This window comes from Malaclemys terrapin, chromosome 1, assembly GCF_027887155.1.
Source record: "Malaclemys terrapin pileata isolate rMalTer1 chromosome 1, rMalTer1.hap1, whole genome shotgun sequence".
Lineage (NCBI taxonomy): Eukaryota > Metazoa > Chordata > Testudines > Emydidae > Malaclemys > Malaclemys terrapin.
The window spans coordinates 70,032,825-70,046,341 of record NC_071505.1 but is presented as its reverse complement, the minus strand read 5'-3'; the positions used below and the strand labels follow the sequence as shown (position 1 = coordinate 70,046,341).

Below are 13,517 nucleotides of genomic sequence, written 5' to 3'. Positions count from 1 at the left end.
ACCAGGGGTGGCCAACCTGTGGCTCTGGAGCCACATGCAGCTCTTAAGAAGTTAATATGCGGCTCCTTGTTCAGGCACTGACTCTGGGCCAGGAGCTACAGGCGCCAAATTTCCAATGTGCCGGGGGGGTGCTCACTGCTCAACCCCTGGCTCTGCCACAGGCCCTGCCCCCACTCCACTCTTTCCCACACTCTCCCCTGAGCCTGCAGTACCTTTGCTTCTCCCCTCTTCCGCTCCAGAGCCTCCTGCACGCCACGAAACAGCTGATCCGGAGGTGCAGGGAGGGAGAGGGAGGCGCCAACTGGCTGGGCTGCGGGAGGGCACGAGACACTGGGAGCCCGGGGGGGGGGGGGGGGGGGTGAGCTGATGCAGGGCTGCTGACATATTACTGTGGCTCTTTGGCAATGTACATTGGTAAATTCTGGCTCCTTCTCAGGCTCAGGTTGGCCACCCCTGTTTTAAACTATTAAATCACATAAAAATGCGTTGTCACTTAAAATTTACTTTTTAGGGTTTTTTTAGTAATACAGTCATAGAAGTTAGAAAATTTGTTCCTCTGCCAGCACAGCCCTTTTTCATTTCCCAAACATTTTCTTATACTTTGAGAGATGAATTTAATATGGCTTTTTAAATTTAATTTTAAATTACTTCAATTTTAAAAGCACAGGATGTCAAAACACAATACTGTGCACCATCATGATGGATTATGACCTTGACCCTGCAAGCACTCCACACAGACAGACCCCTCAACCTGCCTGGAGCCCCAGGGAAGTTAATAGGAGGCTACCCAAATGAAGCAGCCTGTCAATCTGATTTGGGAATAATAAACCAAATTCATCCCAGGTGTCGCTGAGTTAAATGGAGTTATAGGAAGGTTGAGTTTGGCCCAATAAATTAGTCAGCTGTTTTTATTTTCTGGTGGAATGGAAGATTAAAGCATGTGAAAATACAGATTCCTTTTAAATTAACTGGGCGGAAAGTAAACTATCAAATTACAAATCCTACTCTGAGAATGTTTTACCTACCATTATTAGAGTAACAAAGACAACAGTAACAAAGATTAACAAAAAAATAGCTTCTCATTCCCTCCCTCCCCCACTTGGTTTACTTTGTACATTTGACAGCTCTTTACATAGTCAGTTTCATTATTTCACGGTCACCATTTTCCAGCTTTATGTGGGCTCTTACTCAATAGCATGGGAAAGAAAAACATTTTTAAAAACGGGAAAATATGGCTGCAACACCCAAAACTATTATTACTTTTATCACCACAAGCTACTTTTGACTTATTTTTTTAATTGAATTCATTTCAAACTGATGGTTAGTCAATATTTATGTCAAATTTTGACCCTAAAATTTTGTCACTCTCTCTTCACAGATGGGGTTCAGAACCTTTCCAACCTAAACAGAAGAGATATTCTCAGTATTTTTCCACATCTAGTGAGAAAGATATTCTCTCTGAGAATCATCTTTGAAACATAAACCCGTTAAGAAACCAACAATTTCTAACTCTGTGGCTGCAAAGAAAAAACACCAAACATTCATCAACCAATGCAGTATTGCCTTCCTAATTCAAAAGAACTCCAGTCCATCTGTTGCTGCTCAAAGCTTTTTCTAATTTCAACAGTTAAAACTGACCAGATTCTTGTCTTGTTTTCATTTCTAATAGTCAGAAGGGCAGCAGTGAAACTGTCAAGAAGGCTCAGTTGAACTCTGCTGCAGACTGGGAAGACTACGGCCTGGTCCACACTAACCCCCCACTTCAAATTAAGATACGCAACTTCAGCTGCATGAATAACGTAGCTGAAGTCCAAGTACTTTAGTTCGAACTTACCGCGGGTCCAGACGCGGCAGGCAGGCTCCCCCGTCGACTCCGCATACTCCTCTCGCGGAGCAGGAGTACCGGCGTCGACGGCGAACACTTCCGGGATCGATTTATCGTGTCTAGATAAGACGCGATAAATCCATCCCACAAGATCGATTGCTTGCTGCCAGACCCGGAGGTAAGTATAGACCTACCCTACAATGCAGCAGAAGAGGCAAGGATTGCTGCTACTCAGCAGCACTCTGCTTCCTCTGAATGAGTGACAAAATTCTCACATTGACTTCACTAGTGCAAGATCCAGAGCTACGGAGGAGTACCCAAAAATGTGGGGGAAGGGTAGAGAAATGGAGAACCTCACCCAAATTTGTACCAGCCAGGTGGCTCTGAACTTCAGTGGCCAAGGGGGGGGGAGGGGGGGGAGAAGGGAGGAGGAAGCTCCTTCTTTCCACACAAGTGGAGGTGAGAGCTTCCAGTTTATCAGTCACTTACTAGCTAGACACAGATATGAAACATGGAGCCATGAGCACTGTTCAGGGATAGCACATTGTTAGAAATCCCAGTACACACACTTTCTGAGCAGCTAAGGGGCTGGAGATGGATTCTCTGGGCAGCAGATGCAATGTCAATCATTCATATCCATCTATGGTTAACAGGTTTTATACTCTGATCATTTGTTGTCTGGTAAAATTTGAGAGCTTCATGTGTGGATGCATGGATGACTGTGGATGGAAAAGATTTTTGGGATAAAGTGGAAAAAAAGTATGGTAGAAAGCAAACACAATATGAGAGACGTGAGCACACAAGGCAGAGAAAGAGATAAGTAAGAGCGTAGAAAGACAAAAAGAAAATATACAACATGATCTAATAATATAGGAAAAAAGAAAAACTGCAGTTGAGACAAAAAAAGAAAGGAGGTATAAGCAAAGAAGGAAGGAGGTAGTAAATAGATGTAACTTAATATTTCAACTTTGATCAGAGCAAACTAGGATTAACAGGTTGAAAGAGCCTATCCAATTCCCTTATAACAAAATTTCTTCAGCTGAACCATCTCATGCTTAGTCTAAGCCTCTAAGGGTATGTCTACACTGCAGCTACCCACGGTTGGCCCAGCTCAGCTGACTTGGGTTTACAGGGTTCCGGCTAAAGGGCTCTTCAACAACAATGCAGATATTCGGGCTCGGGGGGGGGGGGGGGGGGGGGGGGGGAGGGTTCAAGAGCCCAGACTCCAGCCCAAATGTCTATACCGCAATTAAACAGCCCCTTAGCCTCTGCCTGGCAAGCTCAAGTCAGCTAACATAGGGCAACTGTGGACGTTTAATTGCAGTGGTGACATATCCAAAGTGACTTTTTTGAGAATGAAGAAAATCACACACACCACTGGTGAATAGGAGCAGATAAGGGTATGTCTACACTTGCAGAGTTTTTGCGCTGTAAGTTTCACCGGTGATAGGGAACCGATGAAAGAAAAGTGCTGGTTTGTGTACTCAATTCCTCAAGTGTCAGAGAGGTTTACACTAGCAGCACTTCCATGGTGGATGAGAGCAGCGCTGAAGCTATCCCACAGTGCAGCTCTCTTGATAGGTCTTGTGGGAAGGAGGGGGTGAGCAGAAGGCATTCTGGGACCCTGCTCAGTGCCCCGTGCTGCACTGCTTCATGTCCCAGCAGCTCCATTATTTCCTTGTTTCTTTCCTGGCTTTTTAAAAAAAAAAAAAAAAAAAAAAAAACACCCCCTGCTGTCTGGCTGCTTACCTAACTGCCACATCTACAAGCAAAGGGAAAGGGAGTTTCAAACTTCCTGGGACTTGCAGGGGGAGGGGCAGACATCCCTTTACCTGGCATCAGAGCAGTGGAGATGCTGGCCAGAATGGTCACTTTTGGAACTATGGGATATCCTTTAGAAGCCAAAATGTGTTTACACCGGTAGAACGTGTCTTCACTTTCACAACAGCGCAAAAAGAACAGCGGTAAGAGCTGTATGCCTCTCGTGAAGGTGGTTTTCTTTTGCGGTGAAACTACTGAGTTTCACCACAAAAAGTCATTAACAAGTGTAGATGCTCCAACGGTTTTAGTGCAAAAAAGGGATATTTTGTGCTTGAAATGGTAAGTGTAGACATAGCCTAAAATGGAGATTTACTGACATCTGTGGATTTAAGCTTTCAACCTTAACTTTAACTTAATTTTTTGTAAACACATTTTCTTGTTTCTTTTTAGAAACAGAAACAAGTGACTGGCATTTAAAAAAAAAAAAAAAAAAAAAAAAATCAACCTTTCTCACAAAATACACAATGCACAAACAATCCCGCCTGCCCATCTTCCATCCAACGACAAATACAAATTTCCCCAATTTTCCAGTAAGTAAACGAGGAAGGGGGAGAAGTTTGCTAAGCACACATAGAAGAGGATCCATAGGAAAAATATTTTTTTAAAAAGAAGTTTTAAGGTTGTGTGAATAAGTGGTCTAAGAACAGAATACGGAAGCAGTAGCAACTCCAAATTATATATAGCAAGAGGCAACAAGCAGGTCAACATGCCTGCTTGGACATAAGGAGTGGAGTGAAATACTGTTGCTTACAGCTGTTACATATGGTTGTGGAGGACAAAAAACAGATGGCGAGGACTCTTGTTCCTTTAAAATGTTAAGTAATATTGCTGCCAAGGGGTAATGTGGTCAAATTTGTACAGTCAGATTCTGGTTTCTGATAGAGTTAATAAACCAATGCTTTTCAAAGGGAATCCTAACCAAAAAAAAAAAAAAAAAACGAAGTACTAAAAGTTTCTGTGAAAATGCAGAATTGCATATAAAGGCATGGTATACAATAACCAGATGAAGATTAGCTTTAAGAAATCCAGGAAACCAGGAGAGATTGTGGTAATGCTTAGACTATCAGCTCTTCAAGGCAGGGACTATGCCTACACATGTGTTTTATACAACAACTTGATCATGACCAGATTCTCTGGGTATAACCATAATAAAATATTAAACCACTTAATGAAATAAATAATAGAACTAGTAATTATAATAAGTGTAGTTTAGTTTGTTACAGTCAATCTTTTTCAAAATTGTTATCTCAGAGGACTAAAGAGTGGAAAACAAAAAATTTGGATCATTACCTAATACTGAGTGTGCCCAATTTTACCTTATACTAGGGAGAAATCCTCAAAGCTAAGTGACCCATGAAGTACAGAGAAGCTGGATGCAGTGATTTTACCAAAAGGGGGGGCGGGAGGGAAGATCATATGTTTTATGAGAACAAATGATTGAGCTAAATACTCTACAAACTCTCAATTTACTTGCTTATCATGGACCAATACTACTGGTAAGATGCTCACAGTAAAAATCTCTCTAAAATGGGTACATAAAGCAATTAACTGCATTGTAGAGTCAACTATTGGCGATCTTGCAATTTTCTTCTGAAAAACAAGAGTTCCTCCTCTCAAATTTGGTAGAATTTAGGAAAACTTAGGACACACCTAATGTTGCACCTTGCTTTGATTAGCCATTCCTTTTATCTTATCTTTCATCCTTTCCTGACCCATCCCATTCTCTAGCCCAATGACTGTTCCACAGTCTATAAATACTTGGGAGGAGGGGGGAGAAGAGAGGGGAGAGAGAACAACTCTACAGTCCAGTGGTTAGGATATCCACCTGGGAGACCAGGAGCCATTGCCCCTGCTCTGATGAGCCTATTTACAGGCTCTGATGAGTGAAAGAGCTGCAGCAGGAAAAATTAAGAGTCTATCTACACTACAATAAAACAGCCGTGGCTGGCACAGGTCAACTGACTGGGCTTACGGAACTCGGGCTGCAGACTATAAAATTGAAATGTAAACGGTAGGGCTCAAGGTGGAGCCCAGGTTCTGGGACCTTCCTCCCTCATGGGTCTCAAAGCCCAGGCTCCAGCTAGAGCCTGAATGTCTACACTGCAGCCTTAGTCAGCTGACCTGAGCTAGTCACAGGTGTTTTATTGCCATGTAGACATATCCTTAAGGAGCCTCACATCAGAATATCCCATAGCTCAGTGGTTAGAGCACCTTCCTGAGGTGGTTGGGAGACTTGTGTTCAAAGCCTCTCTCCCTCTCCGGCAGATGGGGGAAGTTGAATCTGGGTCTTCAACATCCCAGGCAAGTGCTTTACCCACTCGGTTAAAAGTTATAAGGTGGGCAACACCATCTCCACTAGCTAGATTTCGAATGTGACCCAATCCAGTAGGCAGCCAAACACTGATCTTCCCTGGTTAGCAAACAGCTCTGTAGTTTAGGCTGGAGATGCTTGTTCAGACTCCTAAAATGAGGCAGCAGTACACATGCTCAAAGGCACTTGGGTGCTTTGAGAACTTTCACTCTGAAAATTGAGGTGCCAAATGAGTTTAGGCACCTACAGGGTTCGGTGTGAGTTTTGTGAACCGTAATGGAGCCTGAAACTGGGACTTAGCTACCTAAACTCAGATTTAGGCACCTAAATCTGGGGGTTAGGTGCCTAAATCCCTTGTGAATCCAGGCCTGAATCATTAGTCATTCTAATTCCATCCCAGACTCAGGATATTGCCCATGGTTAGCCAAGGTCTATGATGTCCAATCTATTCCTAGTCATTTCGTATGCCAGTAGACCTTTCTTCTTCCTTTAGAGAAACAAAGCTCCTGTACAATTAAATGATCATGTCCTAATTGTTTAAAATTATAGTTCAAAGTTTGGACTGCAAAGCTCCGAAGAATCACATAATGCCTCTAGAAACACCTGCTGATGTCAGAAAGAAGAGAAGCCAATCCACCTCCATGAGGTTGCTGTTGTCAATAAAAGAGCTTAGATGCCTCCATGAAGAATTAAACCAAGTAAGTGCCAGGATAACAGGTACTTAAGAGCTACTGAGGGTCTATCTTGTCTATGAAAAGTGGTTGAATTTAGGTCAGGTTTAGCTAACACATTAACTAAGCCTGAGCTAAACATAACCTTTTTCCTAGCATAGGTAACACATTTAGCAGGATTTTAGCTGGTCATGGGGTAGCCTCGCTAAAACTCCACAGATAAAATCCTGGTTTAAAGAGATACCATGAACTTATGTGTGCACACGCGCGCACACATACACACTTTCACTGGGAATTTTTTTCCTACTGTATCACAATATTTTTATTGCTACAAGAGGAGTAGCAAAAATGACAAAAAAGTAAGTCCTCGGTTCTCCAATTGTCATTATTCAGTTTGTTTACTTTGTGCATTTGAAAGCACTTGGGTATAACCTACTTCCCCTGTACATCAGTTTCTCTTAATTGTGGGGGGGTCTTCCACACAGTAATAAGGGAGAACACTTTTTAAAAGGGAAAAAAAAAAAAAAAGCTGGAAAGTGTGATTGTAAAAAATTGAAGGGAAAGTTTTGTACCCAAAACAAGATTTAACTTTTTTTGAAAACTGACAAAAGTTCAAGTGGATAGCGTTTCCTTAAAAAAACTCAGAAAAACATATTTGAAAAAGCCTTCTGTTATTTTAATTTCAAGCATTCCAAAATAATCCTTTCACTGAAGGCAAATATTGAAAGTGGAAGAATTCTTCTTAGTAAAGTCAACCACCAAACTAAATGATTAATCCTGCACATTTCCCAATGCAGATGCAAATTTTTACAATACAAAGGGGTGGACAAAAATACTCAACTAGAGACATTAATCCAACCACTGTATTTGGAGGTCAGAAAAATCATGGGATTTCATCCACAGATGAGGAGGAGTAAGTTGTGCTTGTTCAAAAGTGAGGGCTTGTTTACACTTACACTGGTGCAGCTGTGCTGCTGTAGCACCTAGTGAAAACACTACCTATGCCAAGAGGAGAGTTCTGTCTACACCGGGAGTTAGGTTGGTATACTTTTGTCACTCAGGAGTATGGATTTTCCACACCCCTGAGCAACATAGTTATATCGACATAGGTTTGTAGTGTGCACCAGGTCTGAGCACTAGTCTACATTAAGACACTACATTGCTGAGGCGCATCTGGTGAAGATAGACTATGACCATGGGAGAATGCTCTCCCGTCGGCAAAATTACTCCACCTCAGTGAGAGGCAGATTTTCCAACAGGAGTTCTTTATATATTCATCTTAAAATGTTTAAACAAAAATAATAACGCCTAATGAGTTTTTAAAAAATTTAAGTATTTTTGTATGCTATTTACTGCTTTATTAAAATCATTTTAACAATGCACAAATCCTCACTTACCATGAATCTACTTATATAGCAGTATTTAGCAACTGAATTAATCCTTTGCCATGGCTGTAAGTAACGCAATATTTCCTATCAACATGTCTCCAAACTTTAGTTTAAGTTATTAAAATAGTGTGCCCTTCTGCAATGTATGGTACTTGACACAAAACAGTGCTAAAAACTGAACTTTGTCAACTAGAGGTAGAAGCTTCTTCAGAAAGATATTGGTAGTGTGACCCGTGTGTTAATTTTAGTGAACAACAAAATACTATGGTGAAGTTGTGCCAGGTTGGACAGGTTCTGAGAACAGTTGTAGAAATTCCCTCAGTACACCTGATTTCTCCCCTCTCTCTCCTGGGATTGAAACTAAATTACACAAATGGCAAGCATCATCAGTTCAGCACCAAAAAATACTGTAAATCAACTGATTACTCCATCCTAACCCAGCATTTTCCTTTCCAATAGCAACAACTTACAACACTTTTTACAGGTGCCAACACCAATGCAGCTTTTTCAATTAGTTTGACTAGAGTACGGAGACAAATTTTGTTGAAATCCTCCCTTTAAAGACTTTGGTCTTCAACACTTTTCCTTGTATCCACAGGGTACATTTGTATATTCATTCAACACTCCCTTTGCTCTCCCAAAAAATAGCTATGCACACACCTTAAAGCTTGCTAAGTGACAACAACATAGTTTCTTATGATTTACACAAAACCCAAACACTTAAAAAACAAGGATATGAATAGTTAAGGACAAAAATATATATCACTGTTCACCAAAAAAACATTTCTATTCAAGTATAAAATATTCATAACACAACAACCTTAATCTCTGACCTCTGGATTATAGTGAGTTTATTTTTGTATGTATGTGTTATTTGATATCAAAAATCAAAGTATTTTCTTTTAAGCAATGCTTTTAAATGGACAATATTTGCAGTTAGATCAACTGACAGTAATTTTTTTGGTAAAGTTCTTATCATTGCTGTTCCTTGAGAATCATCTTGAAAAGGCAGTTATTCAGAAAAGCGCATAACTAACTTTACGTATGTATAGGAGTTTGCCTTATCAATTTATATTATTAACTTGTACATAGAGTTTTTGGTTTCTTTTTCAGGAGGATTGTGTGTTGTGTTTTCATCAGTACTTTCAACATTTATTTTGGATCAGTGTTAAGGTTGTACTGTGATGAAAAATATTTTTTAACATAAAAACCAGACGCCTACATCTTTCAAAAGTAACAAGTGATTTTTGAGCATTCAACTTGACACTTTAAAAAAAGCCTGATTTTCCAAGAGTTGGGGAGGCCCTGCTCAGCTGTCTCGTTTGGCATCCAAAAGAGGCACCCAGAATTTCTAATCACTTAGCATATAGGAAGTTTTAGGATTAATTATACCCTTCAGTTATTCATTTCCCTGCTTTTAAGTGATGTGTTTTGTGTATGTTGTGATAGGTATGCATATTATCAATTTATCAAACCTAACTGGCTTTTCAAATGAAGATTCCTGGGTTTGGAATTTCCTAATTTGTGAATTTACAAATGAGTGTTTCTTTTTAGTAGGTAAATGAAGATCCATTTATTTATGAAAAATAAAGTGATGACCATTAAAATAAAGGGTGCTTGTCAAGCTAATAACGGCTCCTGAAAGACAGCCTCATTCAATGCAAACCTAGCAAGATAAATATTTTCACTGTGTAGCTAAATTTGCCACGTATTCACTGAACAGCCTAACTTGACTTTGAGCAGGTTAGAAAGGTTAAACCAGGGATCGGCAACCTTTGGCATGCGGCTCGCCAGGGTAAGCCCCCTGGCGGGCCGGGCCAGTTTGTTTACCTGCCACATCCGCAGGTTTGGCCGATCGCGGCTCCCACTGGCCGCAGTTCGCCACTGCAGGCCAATGGGGGCTGCAGGAAATGGTGCGGGCAGAAGGATGTGCAAGCCGTGGCTTCTCGCAGCCCCCAAGCCATGAACCTGGATTCTATTGTGCTATGCACTGTATAAACACAGAACAAAAAGATGGTCCCTGCCTAAGTTCCCTCTAAGCTGCACAGCAGGCTGTAAAGGGCCGCACAGGCGTGCAGCCACAGGGGCCTGGAGAAGAGAGAGGTAGGGGTGGACGGGGAGGAGTACAGGACTGCCGGCAGGGAGAGGTGCCTTTCCCCCGATCCCAGAGCTGCATCTGGCAGGGAGAGGAGCCTCTCCGCCGGAGCTGCTGCCGGCAGGGAGAGGCGCCTCTTCCCTGGCTCCAACCCTGGGGCTGCTGCAATGAGAGTGGGCTGGGGGGAGTCCTCTCTCCTAGGGGCAGCCTGCACCCAAACCCCTCATCCCCTGCCCCATCCCAGAGCCCGCACCCCCAGCCAGAGCCCTCACTCTTCTGAGCCCCAAGCCCAACCATCTGCCCTAGCCCTGAGTTCTCTGTCAAAGTAACGAGTTTAGACTTTCAGCACTCTTCTCCATCTCTGTCCCTTCTGCCAAAATGCATTATTAATCTCCTGTTTTGCAGCTGAGCCTCGTCAACACAAAAAAAAAAATCAAGTTTTGTCACTTGGACGCAGGGCTTTGGAGCTGTGTTCCGGCTCCGCTCCAGCTCCAGGCAAAAACCTGCAGCTCCGCTGCTCCGGAGCTGCTCCGCACTCCAGCTCCGGGCTCTGCTCCAAATCCCTGCTTGGACAGGAATTGATGTCCTTCAACACTTTTCTGTAAAGGTAATGTACATGAGGATATTTGAGTATTTAGGCCCCTATCCTTCAAACACTGAACTCCAGTATACAACTTTGCTCACAAGTAGTCCCAACTGCTTCAATAAGATATGCCTGTGCAGACTTTCGTCACACAAGCAAAGGGTTCACAGGATCTTTTGAGTGCAACTACAGAATGTCTCTTTTTCAACTCCAGCATCATCATCCATATTAATATCTCTTCTACTTTAAAAATCATCTGTATTAGGGATTCCAGGACCTGAGCTAATGCCCAGTGAAATCAGTGGAAAGACTAGAGGATAACTGAAAGAGAGAGAGAGAGTCTAAAATGAAATCCTTTGGTTGAAATCTAACTGTACAAAGTAATACTGGACTGTCATTTTCTTCTTTGGATTTAAACAGAAGTCTCCTTCAGGAACATTTTTAAGTTTGGTTTGGGTAGAGACTAGGAGGAAGAGCATACTTATTGTTTATACTACTTATTCTATCACTACTTTGTAAACTACTGTATTCAGTTTCAGATACCAAAGAAACAATATCTGATTTTACTGCTGTATCACCACCACCTTGACATATAAAACAAAAACGTAACCAATGTTGAGAATACCTTTGTTACTATGAACTCTGCAAATATAATTATTCTAAATTAGCAAACAATTTTCAGCAATATATTTTCAGCTCACAGTGATTCTCCTAACAGTTTGTACATGCTTTTTTTTTTTTTTTTTTGTTCCTTCATATTTTGTCAGTCTATAAATTAGGGTTCTAACCTTGCAATGCAATCAGCACAGGCAGACCTTTGCAATACTCTGGGGACTTCCTGTTTCCTGCAATTTTAGAATATTTGACCAATATTTTCCCTTAGATCTCACTCAAAAGGAGAAAGTATCTGCTACAGAAGGTTAGACAAATACCTTAGGTCAATTTTGAAAACTCCGTTCATAAAAAGAGATGATGTAGAACTTCAGATACCAAGAGTATTTATTCAAAGTTAGAAAGGAGGTGATCACCTAGCGTGAATAACAACAAGCAACATGCAGCATATTTACTTGTACTCCACCCAAGTTACCACCAAAGAACCTGTTTGCAGAGCACTGCTTGTCACTTAGGTATTGTAGTGTCTGATTTTGGAGCCTAGATCTAATTTTTAAATGAGATTTAGGTATTTAGGAGCATACTCCTGTTGACTGGAGTGGTTCCTAAGTGTCAAAAGCCTGTATGAAAATGAGAAGGACCCGAAGTCACATTTAGCACTATAGTGTCTCTTTAGATATCAAGAAACTTAAAAGCATCTTTAAAATATTTGTTATGGAAAAGTAATACCATCTGTTTGACAAAACCTGGTACCTGGCACACCTATTATTTATTTTTTCATAGGCTAAGAAAACAAGTCTTACAATCCTCACCATATTAGATGGGCAAGAGTTCACACACAAAACTTTTGTTTATATTATAAACCATCAGCGGGGATCTGGATCATGTTTATACATGGTTGACACACAAACAAGGGCTCTGTTTCAGTATGAAACATTACCTAAAGTGACCTCTACATGTTATCAAGTAATTTTACAATGTTATTAAAGCAAATGTTAAAAAATTAGATAGTACACAGGTTAAGAAAAGAGCGTCTGTACAAATACTCCAGCACTTGTCCAGTATACTGAGCGGGGTGGGGGGAAGTAAAGACAAACACACACACACGGCCCAGCAAGTTCTGGACTGAGTCGGACCAGGCCCAATTTCTTACAGCAAACTGTAGCTCAAGAACAGCGGGAAGCGCGTTTATTCCAGGTCTGAACCGTTTGCCACCAGTCGCTTAGCTGTAACCCTCCCATGCTGTATAAACAAGCCCTGCGGTGTCAGGGATGGTGGGGAGGAGGGTGCTGCTCCGCCAGGCAGTGAGCGATGCTGTACGGAGCCATGTGCATTGCGGAGTCTCCCACGGGGCCGTGCAGAGCTGTGCCCGAACAGCGGAGCGCTCACCTGTGGACCGGGCAGGGATGCCACAGCCTGCACCACCCCCCACACTCCCCCCGGCCGGGAGAGACAAGCGCCCCGCTCGCAGGGCCCCTCGCCACCCCAGAGGCAGCTGGGGCGGGTCCCCGCGCTGCATCCCGGCGTGACCCTCCCCCCGTGTCCCGAGGCGGTGACAGGGCGCAGCGCCCCAACCCTTCGCCCCGCGGAGCCCCGGGGTAAGGGAAACGGCGGCCTCTTCCCTCAGCGCAGCCGCCCCCGCGCCCGGCCCGGCCCCCAGGCCAAGGCAGCCGCAGCCAGCGCCCTCCACCCCTGCCCCGGCGGCCGCGCCACCCGCACAGCAGCCGGCTGGGAGCGGAGAGCGGGCGGCAGCCGCGCCACCCACCGCCCGCCCCACTCGCGGCGAGAGCCCGGGGCGCGGCGGGCCTCACCTCGGGGTGCAGGATGGGGACGCAGCCCGCTTCTTTCTCGTACTCATCCAGAGGCACCGCCATCTTGGTGCGAGGCCGCCGCCCGCTGCATGCTGGGTAGCGCGCTGGGGAGGGGAGGGAGACCGAGAAGGTGGCCGCGGCGGGGATGCTGCGCTGTGGGAGGGGCCCCAGGCAGGGCTGGTGCAAGGATTTTGTGTGCCCTGGGCAGAAGTTCCACCTTGCGCATCCCGGGAGCATCGCTTATTGTAAACTTTCAAAAATGAATGCTGCGTAATAGGGTATTGATCATTAGCACTAATACACGTTATTGGACCCCATATCTGCTCTGGCGACACCATCAGCGAACCCAACCACATCAGCCACACCGTCAAGGGACCATTCACCTGCACATCTACCAATA

The 13,517-nt window shown here is 43.4% G+C and overlaps 1 protein-coding gene across 1 annotated transcript in view; it reads right to left on the bottom strand.

Moving 5' to 3' along the window:
- ZDHHC17 (zinc finger DHHC-type palmitoyltransferase 17) overlaps positions 1–13,200 on the bottom strand; it is a 123,503-nt gene extending 110,303 nt beyond the window's left edge. The window contains exon 1 of the mRNA XM_054027001.1: positions 13,118–13,200. Coding sequence (XP_053882976.1) covers positions 13,118–13,180 — 63 coding nt within the window. The 5' untranslated portion in view covers positions 13,181–13,200. The remainder of the gene's footprint in view (positions 1–13,117) is intronic.
- Between the last annotated feature and the right edge of the window lie 317 nt (positions 13,201–13,517).